The sequence below is a fragment of the Phalaenopsis equestris genome, unplaced genomic scaffold, assembly GCF_001263595.1.
Source record: "Phalaenopsis equestris unplaced genomic scaffold, ASM126359v1 Scaffold000002, whole genome shotgun sequence".
In the NCBI taxonomy this organism is placed as follows: Eukaryota; Viridiplantae; Streptophyta; class Magnoliopsida; order Asparagales; family Orchidaceae; genus Phalaenopsis; species Phalaenopsis equestris.
Genome location: NW_018164444.1, coordinates 39,449,030 through 39,463,374, shown reverse-complemented (window position 1 = coordinate 39,463,374; position 14,345 = coordinate 39,449,030). Strand labels below are relative to the sequence as shown.

General features: G+C 35.6%; 1 protein-coding gene across 4 annotated transcripts in view; it reads right to left on the bottom strand.

The window, feature by feature from the left end:
* Window positions 1-13,969, bottom strand: part of LOC110018053 (DExH-box ATP-dependent RNA helicase DExH3) — an 83,198-nt gene extending 69,229 nt beyond the window's left edge. For all 4 annotated transcript variants that reach the window (XR_002293325.1, XR_002293324.1, XR_002293326.1 and 1 more), the window contains exons 1-4: window positions 13,412-13,969; window positions 7,537-7,691; window positions 7,331-7,418; window positions 6,779-7,024 (exon numbers count right to left, since the gene is read on the bottom strand). Coding sequence is in view for 1 of the 4 variants with exons in the window: in XM_020715278.1 (XP_020570937.1) it covers window positions 6,779-7,024; window positions 7,331-7,418; window positions 7,537-7,691; window positions 13,412-13,813 (891 nt within the window). In the remaining 3 variants the exon portion in view is untranslated. The remainder of the gene's footprint in view (window positions 1-6,778; window positions 7,025-7,330; window positions 7,419-7,536; window positions 7,692-13,411) is intronic.
* Window positions 13,970-14,345: the final 376 nt, after the last annotated feature.

Genomic DNA, 14,345 nt, shown 5'->3' with positions numbered 1-14,345 from the left:
TTCTCTCTCCCAACACATACGAAATCGTAAGTTGCTAGGGCATGCAAGTAACAATTGCAATGATGAGATTGCGGCTTGCAAGAATCTTTGAAACTCCAGTCTCTAGTACATCTCTCATTTCCACTCTGCTGCTAAATCCCACCTGATTAACCCTCATATTTCTCATCTTTCCTCACAACCCACTTCATGCGCTTCAACTTCTTTAAATCCTATAAATTCTCCTTCAAATTTCATTTACTATATCTGAAATTTAAAGCAAAAAAAAAGGAGAAATGGGATTTAAGATCTTATATGGTTTAAAGTTGACATTTTTGTTGTTTAAACAATATCCGGGATTTAAGGCAAAATGGAGTAGAAATGGGATTTAAGATCTTTTAGAGCTTTATTTTGTCATTTTTGTTGATTGGTAAGATTTAAGTTAAAGTATTTATTAAATTTTTAGCTCGTTTAAATACCTGTTCACTTTTCATAAACAAATCAAGTACAAATCAAATCCAAAAATATAAACAAGTCGAACAACATATGAAAGCTCGACACAAGCTCAAGCGGAACATGAACAACTTATAATTATACCAAGCCAAGTTCGAACAATGATATACTCGGCTTGATTACAGCCCTAATATCCCTCTCTAGGCCTCCTCTGGTACCAAATTCCGAAATGTTGTGGTCTGTCATGTTCATCATTGAAAGTCTCCCCATGGAAGGGATTCAGATCGTCATTTCTTTCACCCCTTCGACTCTCTAAATCTCAATCGAAGGTAACCTCCTCCTATGTTAACTCTTTAATCTCCTCAAGTTTTTGTTGAAAACGACGTAGCTTTTATCATATTTCTTCCCTGGTAGACTCGGGCATATTTCTCTTTGGCGGCATGGCTAAGGATTAAGGAATATGAAAAAAAAAAATTTGTTGGGGTTACGATTAAGTTGTCGAAATGATATTTTGAGGTAAGAAAGAAAGTTTCGGTTTATGGTGAATGCTAAAAAACACTATAATAGGACAAGAGTTGGCTAATTTTGATATCAAATGATACCGGAACGAAGTAAGGAAAAAACGAAAACACACAAAGCAAACTTTTATTGATGTCGATGAAGAGTTACAACACAACACAAAAGAAAAATAACAACACAAAACATGAACGACAAAGCAAACACCTCCAAGGTGTATTCCAAGGATGGTGGAGGTGGACCGGTGGGTCGAGGTGGTTAGCAAGGGTGATGGCAGCAAAGGAAGACTGGTAGCCGTGCAGAGAAGGTGCAAAACTACAGGCATAGCAATGATGGGCAGCAGGTTTTGTTGCAGATTAACGGCAACCGGGGCTGGGATAAAGGCTGAGGAGAGGGATAGCAATGTTGAACTGTAGAGACAAGCGCTTGAAGGCTAGGGTGATGTTCGGGGTGTTGGACAGTAAGATAAAGTCGTTAGGGGAAGGGTGATTGGGTGCATGGATGAAGGTAGGGAGGCCAGCACCTGCTGGAGGGGGGAGGAGTAGGGAGGGTAAAAAGAAAGGATACAACAATGCATTGGAGAAGGATACAGTCGGAGCACCACCCCCTCTTCATATACAGCCCTAGAATAGGGGAAACTTTCCACAGAGGGGATCTGAAAGTAGAACACAACAAAAACTGCTAACAAACTCAGAAAAGGAAAAGACGACAAGAAAGGAAGGAGGAGAAAAGGGCAGGAGACAATATCGGCCTCTCCAAACATCGCTCGGTCCGAGCATGAGATCGAGCATGAGACACGAAAGGAAAGCCGCAAGTGCTGACCTCCTTTACTGTTGTTTGGTTATTTTGGAATCCCAGACCAATTTTGCCGATTCACCTTCTAGCCGGCTGAACCGATTGGCTTTCCCTCAGCTCCGTGTCCGCCTATAACTGACATGCTTAAGAAAATGTGCATGAGGCTTCATCACTTGCATGAAAAATACAAAACATAATGATATCTCCTAAACATTCACAAAGACTTAGTTATATCGAAATTAATTAGCTTTGCACTTTATGTCTATGCGTGTTGTTGTTGACAATGCTGTGGCAAGATGAGCAGATCTATGGTGAAGCCCAAAACTACATATAGGATACACATTTATTGTTCCTTTTATATAAACTCTTTTTTTAATCATTATATCTTTGTGTGTGTTTATAAACTTGGAGAGAAACGGATGAACAGATTCGTGGCTACAGCTAATTGTTGGATATGCAAATCAGCAATAAACAAAATTCGTTGGTATAAGAGCTTGAGGTCATCAAAGTGGGAGAGTAACAAAACTTGTTTAGTTAAATGGTCAGGCTTAACGATTAGTTATGTAATTGAAGATGGACAAGTGAGCTAAATCATTGGATTGAGAATCGCCACGATTTGAAAGAACTAGTCAGTGTAGGAAGTTATAGAAACTAGTGTTGATGTGATAGTTGGCAACTTGGAGGTTGAAGGAGTTTGTCATAGTCAAAGGCAACTGAATGTCAAACATGATAATGGAGGCTAAGACGCTGCAACAAACTAATTAAAGAAGCGGTTAGGTTGACAACTGTAAGCATCGAGATGGGCGATGATAAAATCAAGTTGTTGACTTAGAAGAGATGCAAACTTGATTAATGTTGAGAGACGGGATTGTGTTGGTGAGGTGACTTGGAATGAAGCACTAGTTGCATAGGTTCAATGCTTGGTAGAGATGGAAAGAGCGCGCAAGTGAGTGATAAATCAGAAAGGAAAGAAAAGAAACCAACAGGCAAGTAGATATGTTAAGAAGAGAAGTTGCAAGCAAGCGAGAAGTTGAGAGATAGACAAGCTCGCAAGTAGCAACCGATAAACAAGTTGAGTTGAATTCTAGTCGCACTCAACTCAAGCTCGACTTGTGAGAATTATGGTTGGCTTGAGCTCAAGCTCGAGTCGAACTCGTGTCAGGCCCGAAGGCTCAATTTTGAGCATAATTTTGATAAAAGTATCTTAGGATTTTATGGAATAGTAAAATCTTTATTTATTAAATGAAAATTAAGATTAATTAATGAACTGATTAATGTAAACGACCTGACTCAATGAGTTCTCGAGTTGATTCATGAAAAGCTCAAGCTCAAGCTCTAGCCCATGGCACGATAAGCTCATTAACGAGTCGAGTTTGAGCCAACTTAGCTCACTACACCCCTAGCAACATCAATGAAAGAGCAAACAAGAGCGAGGGGGTAGGAGTGCAAGAATGATAGAGCTAATAAATTGAGATTCACTGAAAAGATTTAGCCTTCTAGAAAGTTTTTTTAAAGGGTCTTATGGCTTTCACAGTGAGAGAATACGGCGCTTAAGGTAAGCGTGAGACCACATAGGAGAGGCGTGCCTTCTTATGTAAGAGAAATTTATCATGTATGCCCCATATTTGCGCTCTGTGATAAGAAATTGACCAAATATCCATTTGTTTTATAGGAGAAATATATCTAAAAGTTCATTTTGAACCAAAATAATATTGTTATTCAATAATGTTTGAACCCTTACTCACAAATATGCAGCCTTTCAACAAGACAAAGTTCCTCCACCCTTACTCTTCCAAAGTCCTTCATTGGCACCGAATTCTTATGTATTTACATATCTAACACCTAAATTTTTATTTTGATTTTATGACACCTATATCGTTTATATCACATCTAATATACCACAATTTTCAATTTTAAAATGCGAAATATACATTTTAATATATATGCGAGGCGACATATATATATAAATTGATATTTAGGTGTTAGATATGTAAGAAAATAAAAGTTAAATGATATCAAGTTAAATATTTATTAAATTTTACATAAAAATATTTTCCCAAAAATTTTAATTAATTAATTTATGACATGAGTCTTGCACGTGTCCTGTGTGTGTCCTGCACGTGTCCTGTGTGTGTCTAACTTTTTTATAATATTATTTAGATAGGACATTTTTATGTCATGTCTGACACTTGTCGAAGTCGTGTCTGTGTTCGATACATGTCCAACACTACACGCCTCCTTACATTAGAAGAGTTTGTGCATCATAGGCATGATGGCAACATTCTCTCTACTCTATTAGTGATCATATTCCAAATCCATTAAGAGCAATTTCATCACCGCATCCCACTAATGATATGGATTTATTTTCAAGAATATAGCCCTAGTTCGTTAGAAGGAGCACGCATCTCTTAAAACCCTATTAATGTGTGTTCTATCTTTAATTTTTACATTTAACACAGCGTGTTAAAAGCCTAAGGTGCTCAAGAGCGGCTTTGCAAAATCATAGACAATAACACCTCACCCCTAAAATATTCTTGTTCAAGTGTTGTCGAAGCGAATACCTTGCCTTAAATCAAATAGCAAGAAGTGTATTTGATTATATGGAAAGAAAAGTGACAATATTCAAATGTGATTTTTCTTTTCGGGGGAGGGGGCGTGGCGGGTGGTTGGGGAGGAGATACCTTGCCTTAAATAATTAAAGATGCAAGAACTTCAAATTTAAAAAACTAAATCTTAAGAAATAATAGAATGAATCTAAAAATGAACTCTTAGCATGAGAATTAAGAATGCAATGAAATCTAATAATTCAAGATTTTGCCCAACATTATTTGGTGTAGGATTACATTAAAAATCAACATTGAGTATATGTTTTATTGTATTGGTTACAGAGACATTTACAAACGATATTCAAAAGTGCCTTGGTGTCAACTTTTCACACATAACAAATCTAATTGCAAAAACATCTACTTAAATAAGTGGACCGTTTGAATAATGGAAAAAAAAATGTGCACAAGATAGAAGGCCTTTGATTAGTAAAAAGCAAATTGCATATATATATATATATAATTATAGTTAATTTTGATATTAATTATTTTAACTCGATTCCTATAGAAGATTAAGTGAAGAAAAAGAATATTTGTTATCGTGACTTGGATTTAATAAACAAAAAATAGAGATATAGAAGATACAACTTTGTAGAATTAAGACTATATAATTAAAATGGAACAGTGCCTCTAGAGTACTATGTGACTAGAAGATATTATGAAAACTAAAACATATTTTTTATAAAATTGCAATTAAATCCACTATGATGCCGAGTTATGATAGTTGTGCTTAAAAAATTTATTAATAACTAAGTTGAGAATGGCAACAATAGGTATATTAAAAGGGATATTGCAACAAAAAAAATAATAATAAATTGGGAAAAATTATACTAGAGGGACGATTGGAGTAGCAACTACTTAAAAAAATTAAGAATACAATGGGTGATTTAATAAAATACAATGAACAGCATAAAATGTACCTATCAAACAAGTACATAAAACAGAGCTAAAGAATTAGGAAAGAATAAGTAGACATAAAGTAACAGAAATAAATGTGATTCAAAAAAGATTTCCAAAAAATGGGTTAACACTATATGCAGCACTCAACATAAATGAATAGAAAATAAAAATTCTTAACGCTAGCACCAAATAAGAAGGATCATACTAATAGGATTAGGATGATAACTATGATTTATAGTGATGATTAAAATCCATTCCCTTAAATCCTTCCTCATAATTGGTATAGTTAGTTCATTTATAGTGGGTTGCTTCACACAAGCAAGTACCTAAGGTGGCAACCAGAGCCTTGAGCCTTGGATAGTCATATCATCTTGAGGATGCCTAGTTGGTAAGCTTAACACTGCTCCATCACTCATTCCCTCCTGAAATTAAAAATTTGATAGGTTTGACAAACGCAAGCAGCTTTCTACTTCCCCACAAACATCCAAATTTTGTGTCAATCAAATCGGTGTTACTATATAGTGAGCTACAATTAGGGGTGTCAAAAATTGACCCCATATGCTAACTTGAACCAAACTAGACTCGAAAAAATCGAGATCAGGTTTACCTGAATAATTTTAGGGTTGGGTTCAAGTACGGAATCCTACCTCGTTTAATTTTGGGTCGGATTCAGGTTGACCCCCCAACTCAAAATTGACCTGAAGCCAACCTATTGAGTCGAAATCGACCCGCCAACCCAAAATTTACTCGAGATTGACCCAAAATAAACACAAATTTGACTTGAAATCAACCTGAATAGTTGTTATATCTTAAGTTAAATGGGTATATGGATAGGGTTCAGCTAGACGGTTTGAAGGAGCATTGAGTTCAGATTGTACTTTCTGACCCGTATAATATTCAGATCGGATCGGGTCGGGTCAAGCAATTTTGGGTCCGGTCAACTTCAGGTTAAAGCCACGAACCCGATTTGACACCCCTTGTTGCAGTGTTTAACAAACACAATGAAGCAATCTAGTCCTGCTTTCTTTTATGGTCAAGTGAAAATATAGAGGTTTCCAGTATGGTTCCCAGTTTCAGATCCTGTTTCAAAACTCCATCAGCTAGTCAATGTGGATCTGATCTTTCAACACAAAGCTGAGATGATCATACCCAAGCTGCACTTCTATTCCATTCAATTCAACCATAATTAGAAGTTCTCAATGCTCAAGGCAAGCTTGAACAGAACATGACAAGTGCCTAACAGGTCAAAACACTGTTGGAGTGGAATCATGATTCATTCTCATTTGAAAATTAGAAATTTGACATCTTGCCTTACAGTAAATACGCAAAATACACAATCGCTATTTACAACTTGTGGAACATGACAATAAAAAAGGGCAGCACAAATGGAAACTTGTGAAATTCAAGAAAAGACTTGGAAAATAACAAATTACATTAAAACCTAACGCAGATTGATTTGTAATAACACTACTGCAATGGTCATCAACAACTCCACGATTGCAGATTAAACAAATTAAGAGAGATTTGATTCAAACCTGCCAAGCAGCTTGTTGATTTCGCAGCTGCAAGCTCCTCCGTCTTAGCATTTTTTCCATTACCACAGAGGTGGACGTTTGATTATCCTGCTGCTCAAAGAGACCATCATCAGTAGCAAAACTATCAGCGCTGCTAGACCTTGAAAAGCCAGTACTCGGAAAGCTTTCTGGATTAGCTCTCTTTCGAGTAAGATAGTCTGTGAGCAAAGAATCCACTTCCCTTTGCAACCCAATAGGAATTGACACCTGTTGCAAATTCAAACCAGCAGCCATTACAGGTCAAGCAGCAAATTTCAAAAGCTAAGGTGGGGAAATCATCAACTATCCCATATAGCATTGGTTCAAAGAAAAAAACTTCAAGCAAATCTATGCTCTAAGAAAAATTATCATGAAAAATCCTGAGGTGAAAAAGCATTCCACATTTTTGCCAATTTTAAGATTATAAAATAGTAAAGAATTTTGTGTGAAGCCAAACTCTATGAACCATGGTAAGCTCCACGAACCATATACAAGAGAGTGATTAACAAGATAAAAATAGCTAGTACACCATACCTCCCTTTGGGGCCGCTTTTCATCGAGGTCAGGTCGGTAATTCGGCAATGGAAGCTTGCTAAAGACAACAACCTTTGCATATTGACGGCTATCATGTATGTATGTTTACATTTACAAGCAAAGAAAGTTTAAATTAGAAGAGAATTTGGAATCGGCATGGAAGGGAAATAGATTGTCACTATACACAGATAAAATACTAAATATACCTATACAATCCCATTCTTTCAGCATTTGCTGCAATATGCTCATAGTCGCGTCTATCCTTCCTTTCCCTTGATACCAACTCTTGCTCAAACTCATTACGAAGAAGCATACTGAATTTCCATTTCCACTCGTCAACATTCTCTAAACTAGAGGTACCCTGGAAAGCAAAACAGATGTGAGAAAATTAGAGAAAATCATATATAGGACGAGCAAGTAATTTTTTCCGTTTCCATAAGACAGCAAATTTACAGTGACAAATACAAGGAAGCAAGCATACACACAAGGAGAAACAGCAGGTAACGCAACTCACTTGATCACCTTGCATAACAATTGGCATGCTAAGAAGGTTATAGCCAATAAATGAGCATTAAGCGGTTACACAGTCTAGAGTGGGTTGATCTGCACATCTTCCCCCAGCCCGGTGCTAAATAAATGTTTCCATGATTCAAATATGTAACTTCTAGGTCACAATGGGATCATTTAATCGCACGAGGAAAACATCAAGTAAGAATGAACAATTTGATAATTTGCTATAAGGATCAAAAGAAAAATACTAGTAACAGCCAAGCCATAGATAATTAATGGAATGCACTTCGACATAATATTATCTCATAGCTCCATTCAAAGATTGATCCTCCAAAATAAATTCTGATTTGCATGTTCTGTAATTAAGTTCTTTCATTCGCATCATACATTTTATTTTCTTCTTGTTTTTTTTTTTCATTGACTGCAGCATAAATAATTCCTCAAACTATGTAAGAAACTTCAAAAGTACTACAGTAAAAAAAATTGTAATTGTTTGGAGCAAGAGAAAATGAGCCATTCGGTTTTCCTGTATTATTTTTCTATATGAAAAGCTAATTGTATACAAGAAAAAAAAAATAAGGACACAAATTAGTTTTTAATCAGAATAAAACTATCAGATCAATGATAGGCATAATAAAACTTCTTATGTTATTACTTCCCAAGTTCTGTTAACATAAAATACATGCATATCAATAGCACAAAATACTGCACGCTATAACCCATAAAATAGAATAGCTCACCTCCTACATTATTTAAATGGCAAGACGCAAAAGATTAAAATAAAAAGGTGCAATAGGTGTTATCATATTTCTAAATTTCATGAAAGATTCATGCTTCATGTTGTCGCCTTAATTTTACTTTACATTTACTTTACGAATATTTAATGCAAAAGCTGCTAATTTCAATTATCGCAAATACTAATAAATGAAGAAAAAAGGTAATCATATGACCTAGGCATGAATGTCATATCCAGCATCTTCATATTTATCAAGTTCTAGATTCATTTTAGCAATGGGATAATATCGAGCGAGTTCAAATAAACTGGCTTCAACACCTTTAGTCAAGTTCAAGTAGAATAACAAGCAATCAATTTTGAACTCAATTTAGAGCTAATAAGCAGCAAGCCTCTTTATTTTAAGAAAACAATTTTTTGCAAACTCCTCCTTGAGAATTCACGCAGCATCTTAATATTTTTTACAAAGTTAAATATAAGATAAGTGTACTTTATAAAACATGGTACAAGAATTTGTGTGTTTAAGGAAATATATAAATATCTATTTATACGTGTATTGAGACAATTACATCAAACTAACACCAGCAAGCCATCAATGTGCTGAAACAATTTGATTTTCATGGTCACTTAAATTTGAGTGATTGTCAAGTGAGTTTCAAACATAGGTATCAATCATAGTCTAACACCGTTACAATGCAATGGCTATCTGTATGTCATATTCCTCAAGCTTCATAGAACCCAAAATTCTTGATTTTGATAAATTTTTAAATGGTTGCAAACTGCAACTCAGTGGGAATTTCTTCATAAAAGTTAAACATATAGGAATATAAAGGAGTTTGCGACAATAAGTTTCAGCAGAAAAATAGTTATTTGTTAAGCCATTGGCCAGTTTTTGATGTCAAAAGAATGTTGGGTACTGGTTCATGTATTACATTTAACATAATAATGTTTATGTGCCAGAAAAAAAATTCAAAATATTGAGTTTTGAAATTCAAACCTCACGATAATGATTTATTTAAAACTTCACAACGAGCTTGTGTTCTTCATTATATCCTTCAATATACTTAAATTTTACAGATTTTCGAATAAGTTTGAAACTCTAATAGAGCAACAGCATTAACAATGCCACATCCTACCTAGCAGCATGACAAGTGTAAATTGTAGCTGCCGTAATTGTTTTAGATGTCCGCTGAAAAATGCTGATAGTCTGCATCTGCTAAGCTAAAGCATAATAACGATAGGCCACCTGTGTTTGTAAAATCATGATATAATGAGATATCCCAGTTTCTGTTCAATTCCCTTAAACATGAAGCTAAGGCTGCACGGAGCTATAATGAGATAATCTCATCACCTTACTCTAAAAAATAATAATAATAATAATAAACCACGGGGTATCATTTATCCTCAGGTTACTCGTGCTCACAAAACTGAAGGCAGAATCTGATCTGCCATAAATCATGTAATTGCTCGGCTTCAACTTTAAGCACAGAAAGTTTATCTGAATTTTTTCTCCTTTCCATCTTTGATCGCCACTTTGCCACGCAAATCTTCCCTTTCTTTTCCGATACCTTCCTGATTTGGTTCCTACTCTCCCCTGCCACTTTCCCAAATTGAGCGAACCACCGCCTCAATGTGTTATAAGAGAGAGCGGAGGCATCGCAATCTTCCCACCCGCCTCCTCCTGTAGCCCTCTGCCAAAACCTCCACCCTCTCTCTCTCTCGATTTTGCCAAAAACGATCGCCCTCCTTCCTACTCTCGTGCCCGAAACCATTGAGAAAGAACCACGATTGAAACAAACAAAAAAGGCAATGGCAGGATCATAGGCTTACAAAGACCACCAAAACTTTCGCTCCGTTTCTACCCAAAACCACTGAGGAAGTTAACCCTCATCTTGCTTTGTCTTCCTCCCTCACGTGCACAACAGCGTCTCTGAATTGCGTAAATCCATCTCCCAACAGGATGTGCTAAATCCTAGAGTTAAGGCAAACCAAAGGAGCAGAATTTAAGAGCTTGTAGGATTTGAAGATATCATTTTTTTTACTATTTATTAAATCTTTAGGTGTTATGTAAATCCCCCAAAATTTTATTTTAAAATCAAAAAATCTAATCTCGCCTATATCAAAATAAAAAAATAATAATATATTTTTATTATATTAGTTAAAGTTAATTAAGTTTATAATTTTCTTCTTAAAAAATAATTTATTATATATACATACATATATTAAATCTTGGTTGGTCTATTAAAAAATGTCTAATTTAATAAATAAATAGATTTAATTGCATAATTATCTATATTTTATTTTCTAATTTGTGTAGAATCGATAGTCGAACCGTCAGGTTCATAGAAGCATCGTGTTTGACATCTTCAGATAAATAATTATTTTTTATTAAACAAGCATACTCATCCTAATTGGGAGCATTAATTCTATTTATTTGTAATAAATTCATGGTTATTTTATAGGATTGTGAGTTATGTCATTGTTATTTCAGTTATAATTTTATTCTTGTATAGGCTTCAATTACTCCTCATGATGAGATTACGATCCGTCTTAATTTATTGCTGCAAAATTTTCTACATACTTGAATTAATCTTGCAGTTATAACTTTTTTTTATATCTTGCATGAATCTGCATCTATCATATCACAAATATGCATAAAATATTATAGTTCTTACATATTATACCTGTGGAAATAATTTTTCAAGATTATGTGTGATGGTATGTGGATCAGTAAAACTTTTTTGGATTTTGGCAAGCAGGGTCGACAAGCTCATAAAGTAACGACTACAAGAAATCGTCGGGTCTCCTTGGGTTGGTATTACCGTCACGGTTTTAAGGTATCTATTAAAACTGATTATATAAATAATAGTTTGAAAAATGAATAACCAAAAATTTGATGGAAAATAATTGCATGTTTTCTTATGTGATGCATATTTAATGTTTATCATTCTCTTGTTGTCTTACAATATTATACATATAACATAGTAATCGTCCTTATTTGTGGTGGATATTGTACGCTTAATTTTTTTGTCGTTATATTTAAATAGATGGTTATTATTTATTTAGTTTGTTTGTCATACTCACTCTTTGATATTTTTGAATAACAAATTCTATTCAGCCACCATTAGAACGGTCTTCACCGGAGCAGGCTTTTCAAATTTAGATTTTCGGTTTTGATTTCTTTTCTTAATGTGTGTGTTTGTTGCTTTCTTTTTGGGCCTGGTTAGTTGTTCCATGTTGATATTTCAATTTGATTCAATCAGTTTCCTATTTTTCTTTCAGTTATTAAATTGAACTATTCATTATGGAATAAAAGTTTATATTTATTATTTTCTTCTTGTTGTTATTTGCATACAATTTTTTCTTTTGAAAAATACAAAACTTATTCAATTCATTTCATCATGTCCTGCGTTGTCGGCGTGTACCGTCTTCTGAATCATGGGTGTGGCAAAGTGGTATCGAAGCTTATGTTTTGTATTTAATCTTACTTGATTTTGCATCCCATATCCCTTGTCTTCATATGATTGGGTATGGATATGTTATCCTTGTTAGTCAATTATTTAATTGATTTTGATTGTCTATACTTCAAATATTTAGAAGACCTCCGAAAGAAGAGGTGCAATATCCGCTCATGGAATATGAGTCCATAGCTACTCTAAATGATGTGTTTGTTCTTAAGGGACTCTTGCTCCCCTAATCGTCATCGTTTTGATCCTGCTCAAACCACCGAGACTGCCTGAGCAACGAATCTCAACATGAAAACTCTTGTCGAGGCGTGGATCCAGAATGTTGCTCCGGCAATACAAGTTACTTATTGCAGCTCAAATTGCATAAGCAATGTAAGCTATTTGCTAGCAAGCATTGCAACTGGCACCACAAGCCACTCAAACAGTGTCGCCAGTGGTCACCATGGAGACACAACCTAATCAACCAATGGAAGTGTCTTGGATCGAGTGATGGACCATTTTTTGACTTCAAAGGCACAACAGACTCAATCGAGTCTGATGCATAGCTCCATAATATCGAGCAATGCTTTGAAGAATAAAGTGTCATGAATATCATAAGGTAAAAACCTTTTGACATTTGTTAGCTGAGCCGACGGGCCTAGTGTGTGACGACTCAACGGGAAATCATAGGGTTTTCTTAGGTTGGTATTTATTTTTTTAATTTCAGGGTGTATTAAAACCGACTATATAAACAATAAATAGAAAACTAAATAATAAGAAACTTGATGGAAAATGATTTCATATGTCTTTTATCTTATGCGTATTTGAAGTTGCCACTTTTGTGTTGCCTCACAATGTTATATATATGCACATAATAATCGTTCTTATTTGTGGTTCATAGTGCATACCTCATTTTTATTGTCGTTTATACTTTAATAAATAGTTGTCATTTATTGTGTTTGTTTGTCGAACTCACTCTTTGAAATTTTTATATAAGAGATTTTATTCAAACACCAGTATAACCGACTCCACTGGAGCAAGCTATTCAATTTTAGATTTCCAGTTTTGGTATTTCTCCCTCAGTGTTTGTTTTGATTATTTTCCTTTTGGGGTCTAGATAGTTGCTTTGTGTTGTTATTTTAGTTTGATTTGGTCACTTTCCTGCTTTCCTTTCATTTATATATTGACTATTCATAATGAAATAAAACTTTATATTTTTTTTGTTTATTCTTAATTAATTTATCTATGGCATGTGTTGTGGGAGAGTATGGCCTTGCAGACCCGGGAGTGTGACATCAACAGACAACTAATCAAATTTTCACCAAAGCTATCTAGGTTCCATAGATGTAGCCCTTCGAATAAAAATGTGAATTTAACGAAAACTCAACTGACCTTGCTTGAAGTTGAAGACGCGTCCAAATCCCGATCAGACTCATCTTCCGAAAAATCCTCATATGCATACCTTGAGTAGTGTGAGCTCTGGTGCCGGTAATAGTTAAATCTGTCAGCTTCAATCGCCAAAGACTGTCCGAGAGAGTCGCGCCAATCTTTGTCGGCAGACCGCGAGGTGGTGACAACGCTCCCATTCGCCGAAGCTATAACCGACCGCAAACGATGGATTGGCGGCACATATATCCCAGCCTTCATGGGCGTTGCTTCGGCCGTAAAAGAGTTTGGATTTCTACGGTTCCGGTAAAAGATAGACGGCACGCGAAGAGTAGCGGAGGAGGCAAGGCTCGTAGTCATCCGAGCGCGCATCCAGAGGGAGCAACTGAGAAATGAAGCGCAGGGCATCGTCTTCCTCCGTTCCTACCCCCCAGCCAGTGTCCCCCGCCAGTGACTTTTAAATCCCATCCTACCTTCGTCGGCACAAAATTTAGTACTGTCCCAGAGATATAACAGAGGTGGAAGAATAAGGTAACAGAGGGATGCTCCGCCGAGTTTGGAGAATCAGCGTGTAGGGTTTTTGCAAGCGGTTCTTCCGCCCGTATATTTAAGTAGTATAAGTAGTATAAGTGATGTGTATGCTGCTAATGAGACAAAGATGGATTAATAACCCCTAATAAGTTACTAAAACTTCCTAATAACAGCAAAAAATATGAGCGTGAAATTGCGGAATGTATTGATAGGTTAACGGGGGGTTATTGAGAGTTTATAATTCAATAAACTATCAATAACCCTCAATAACTAAGTTATTAAAAGGTTATTTTGTGGAATACGCATGCAGTTCTGCGTGCGTATTTCGTATGTAAATAGCACATGCGCTGTGAGCTGTGGGCGCGGAATGAGGGAGGCGAGCAGCGAACTAGCTGAAAAGGGAGAGTGG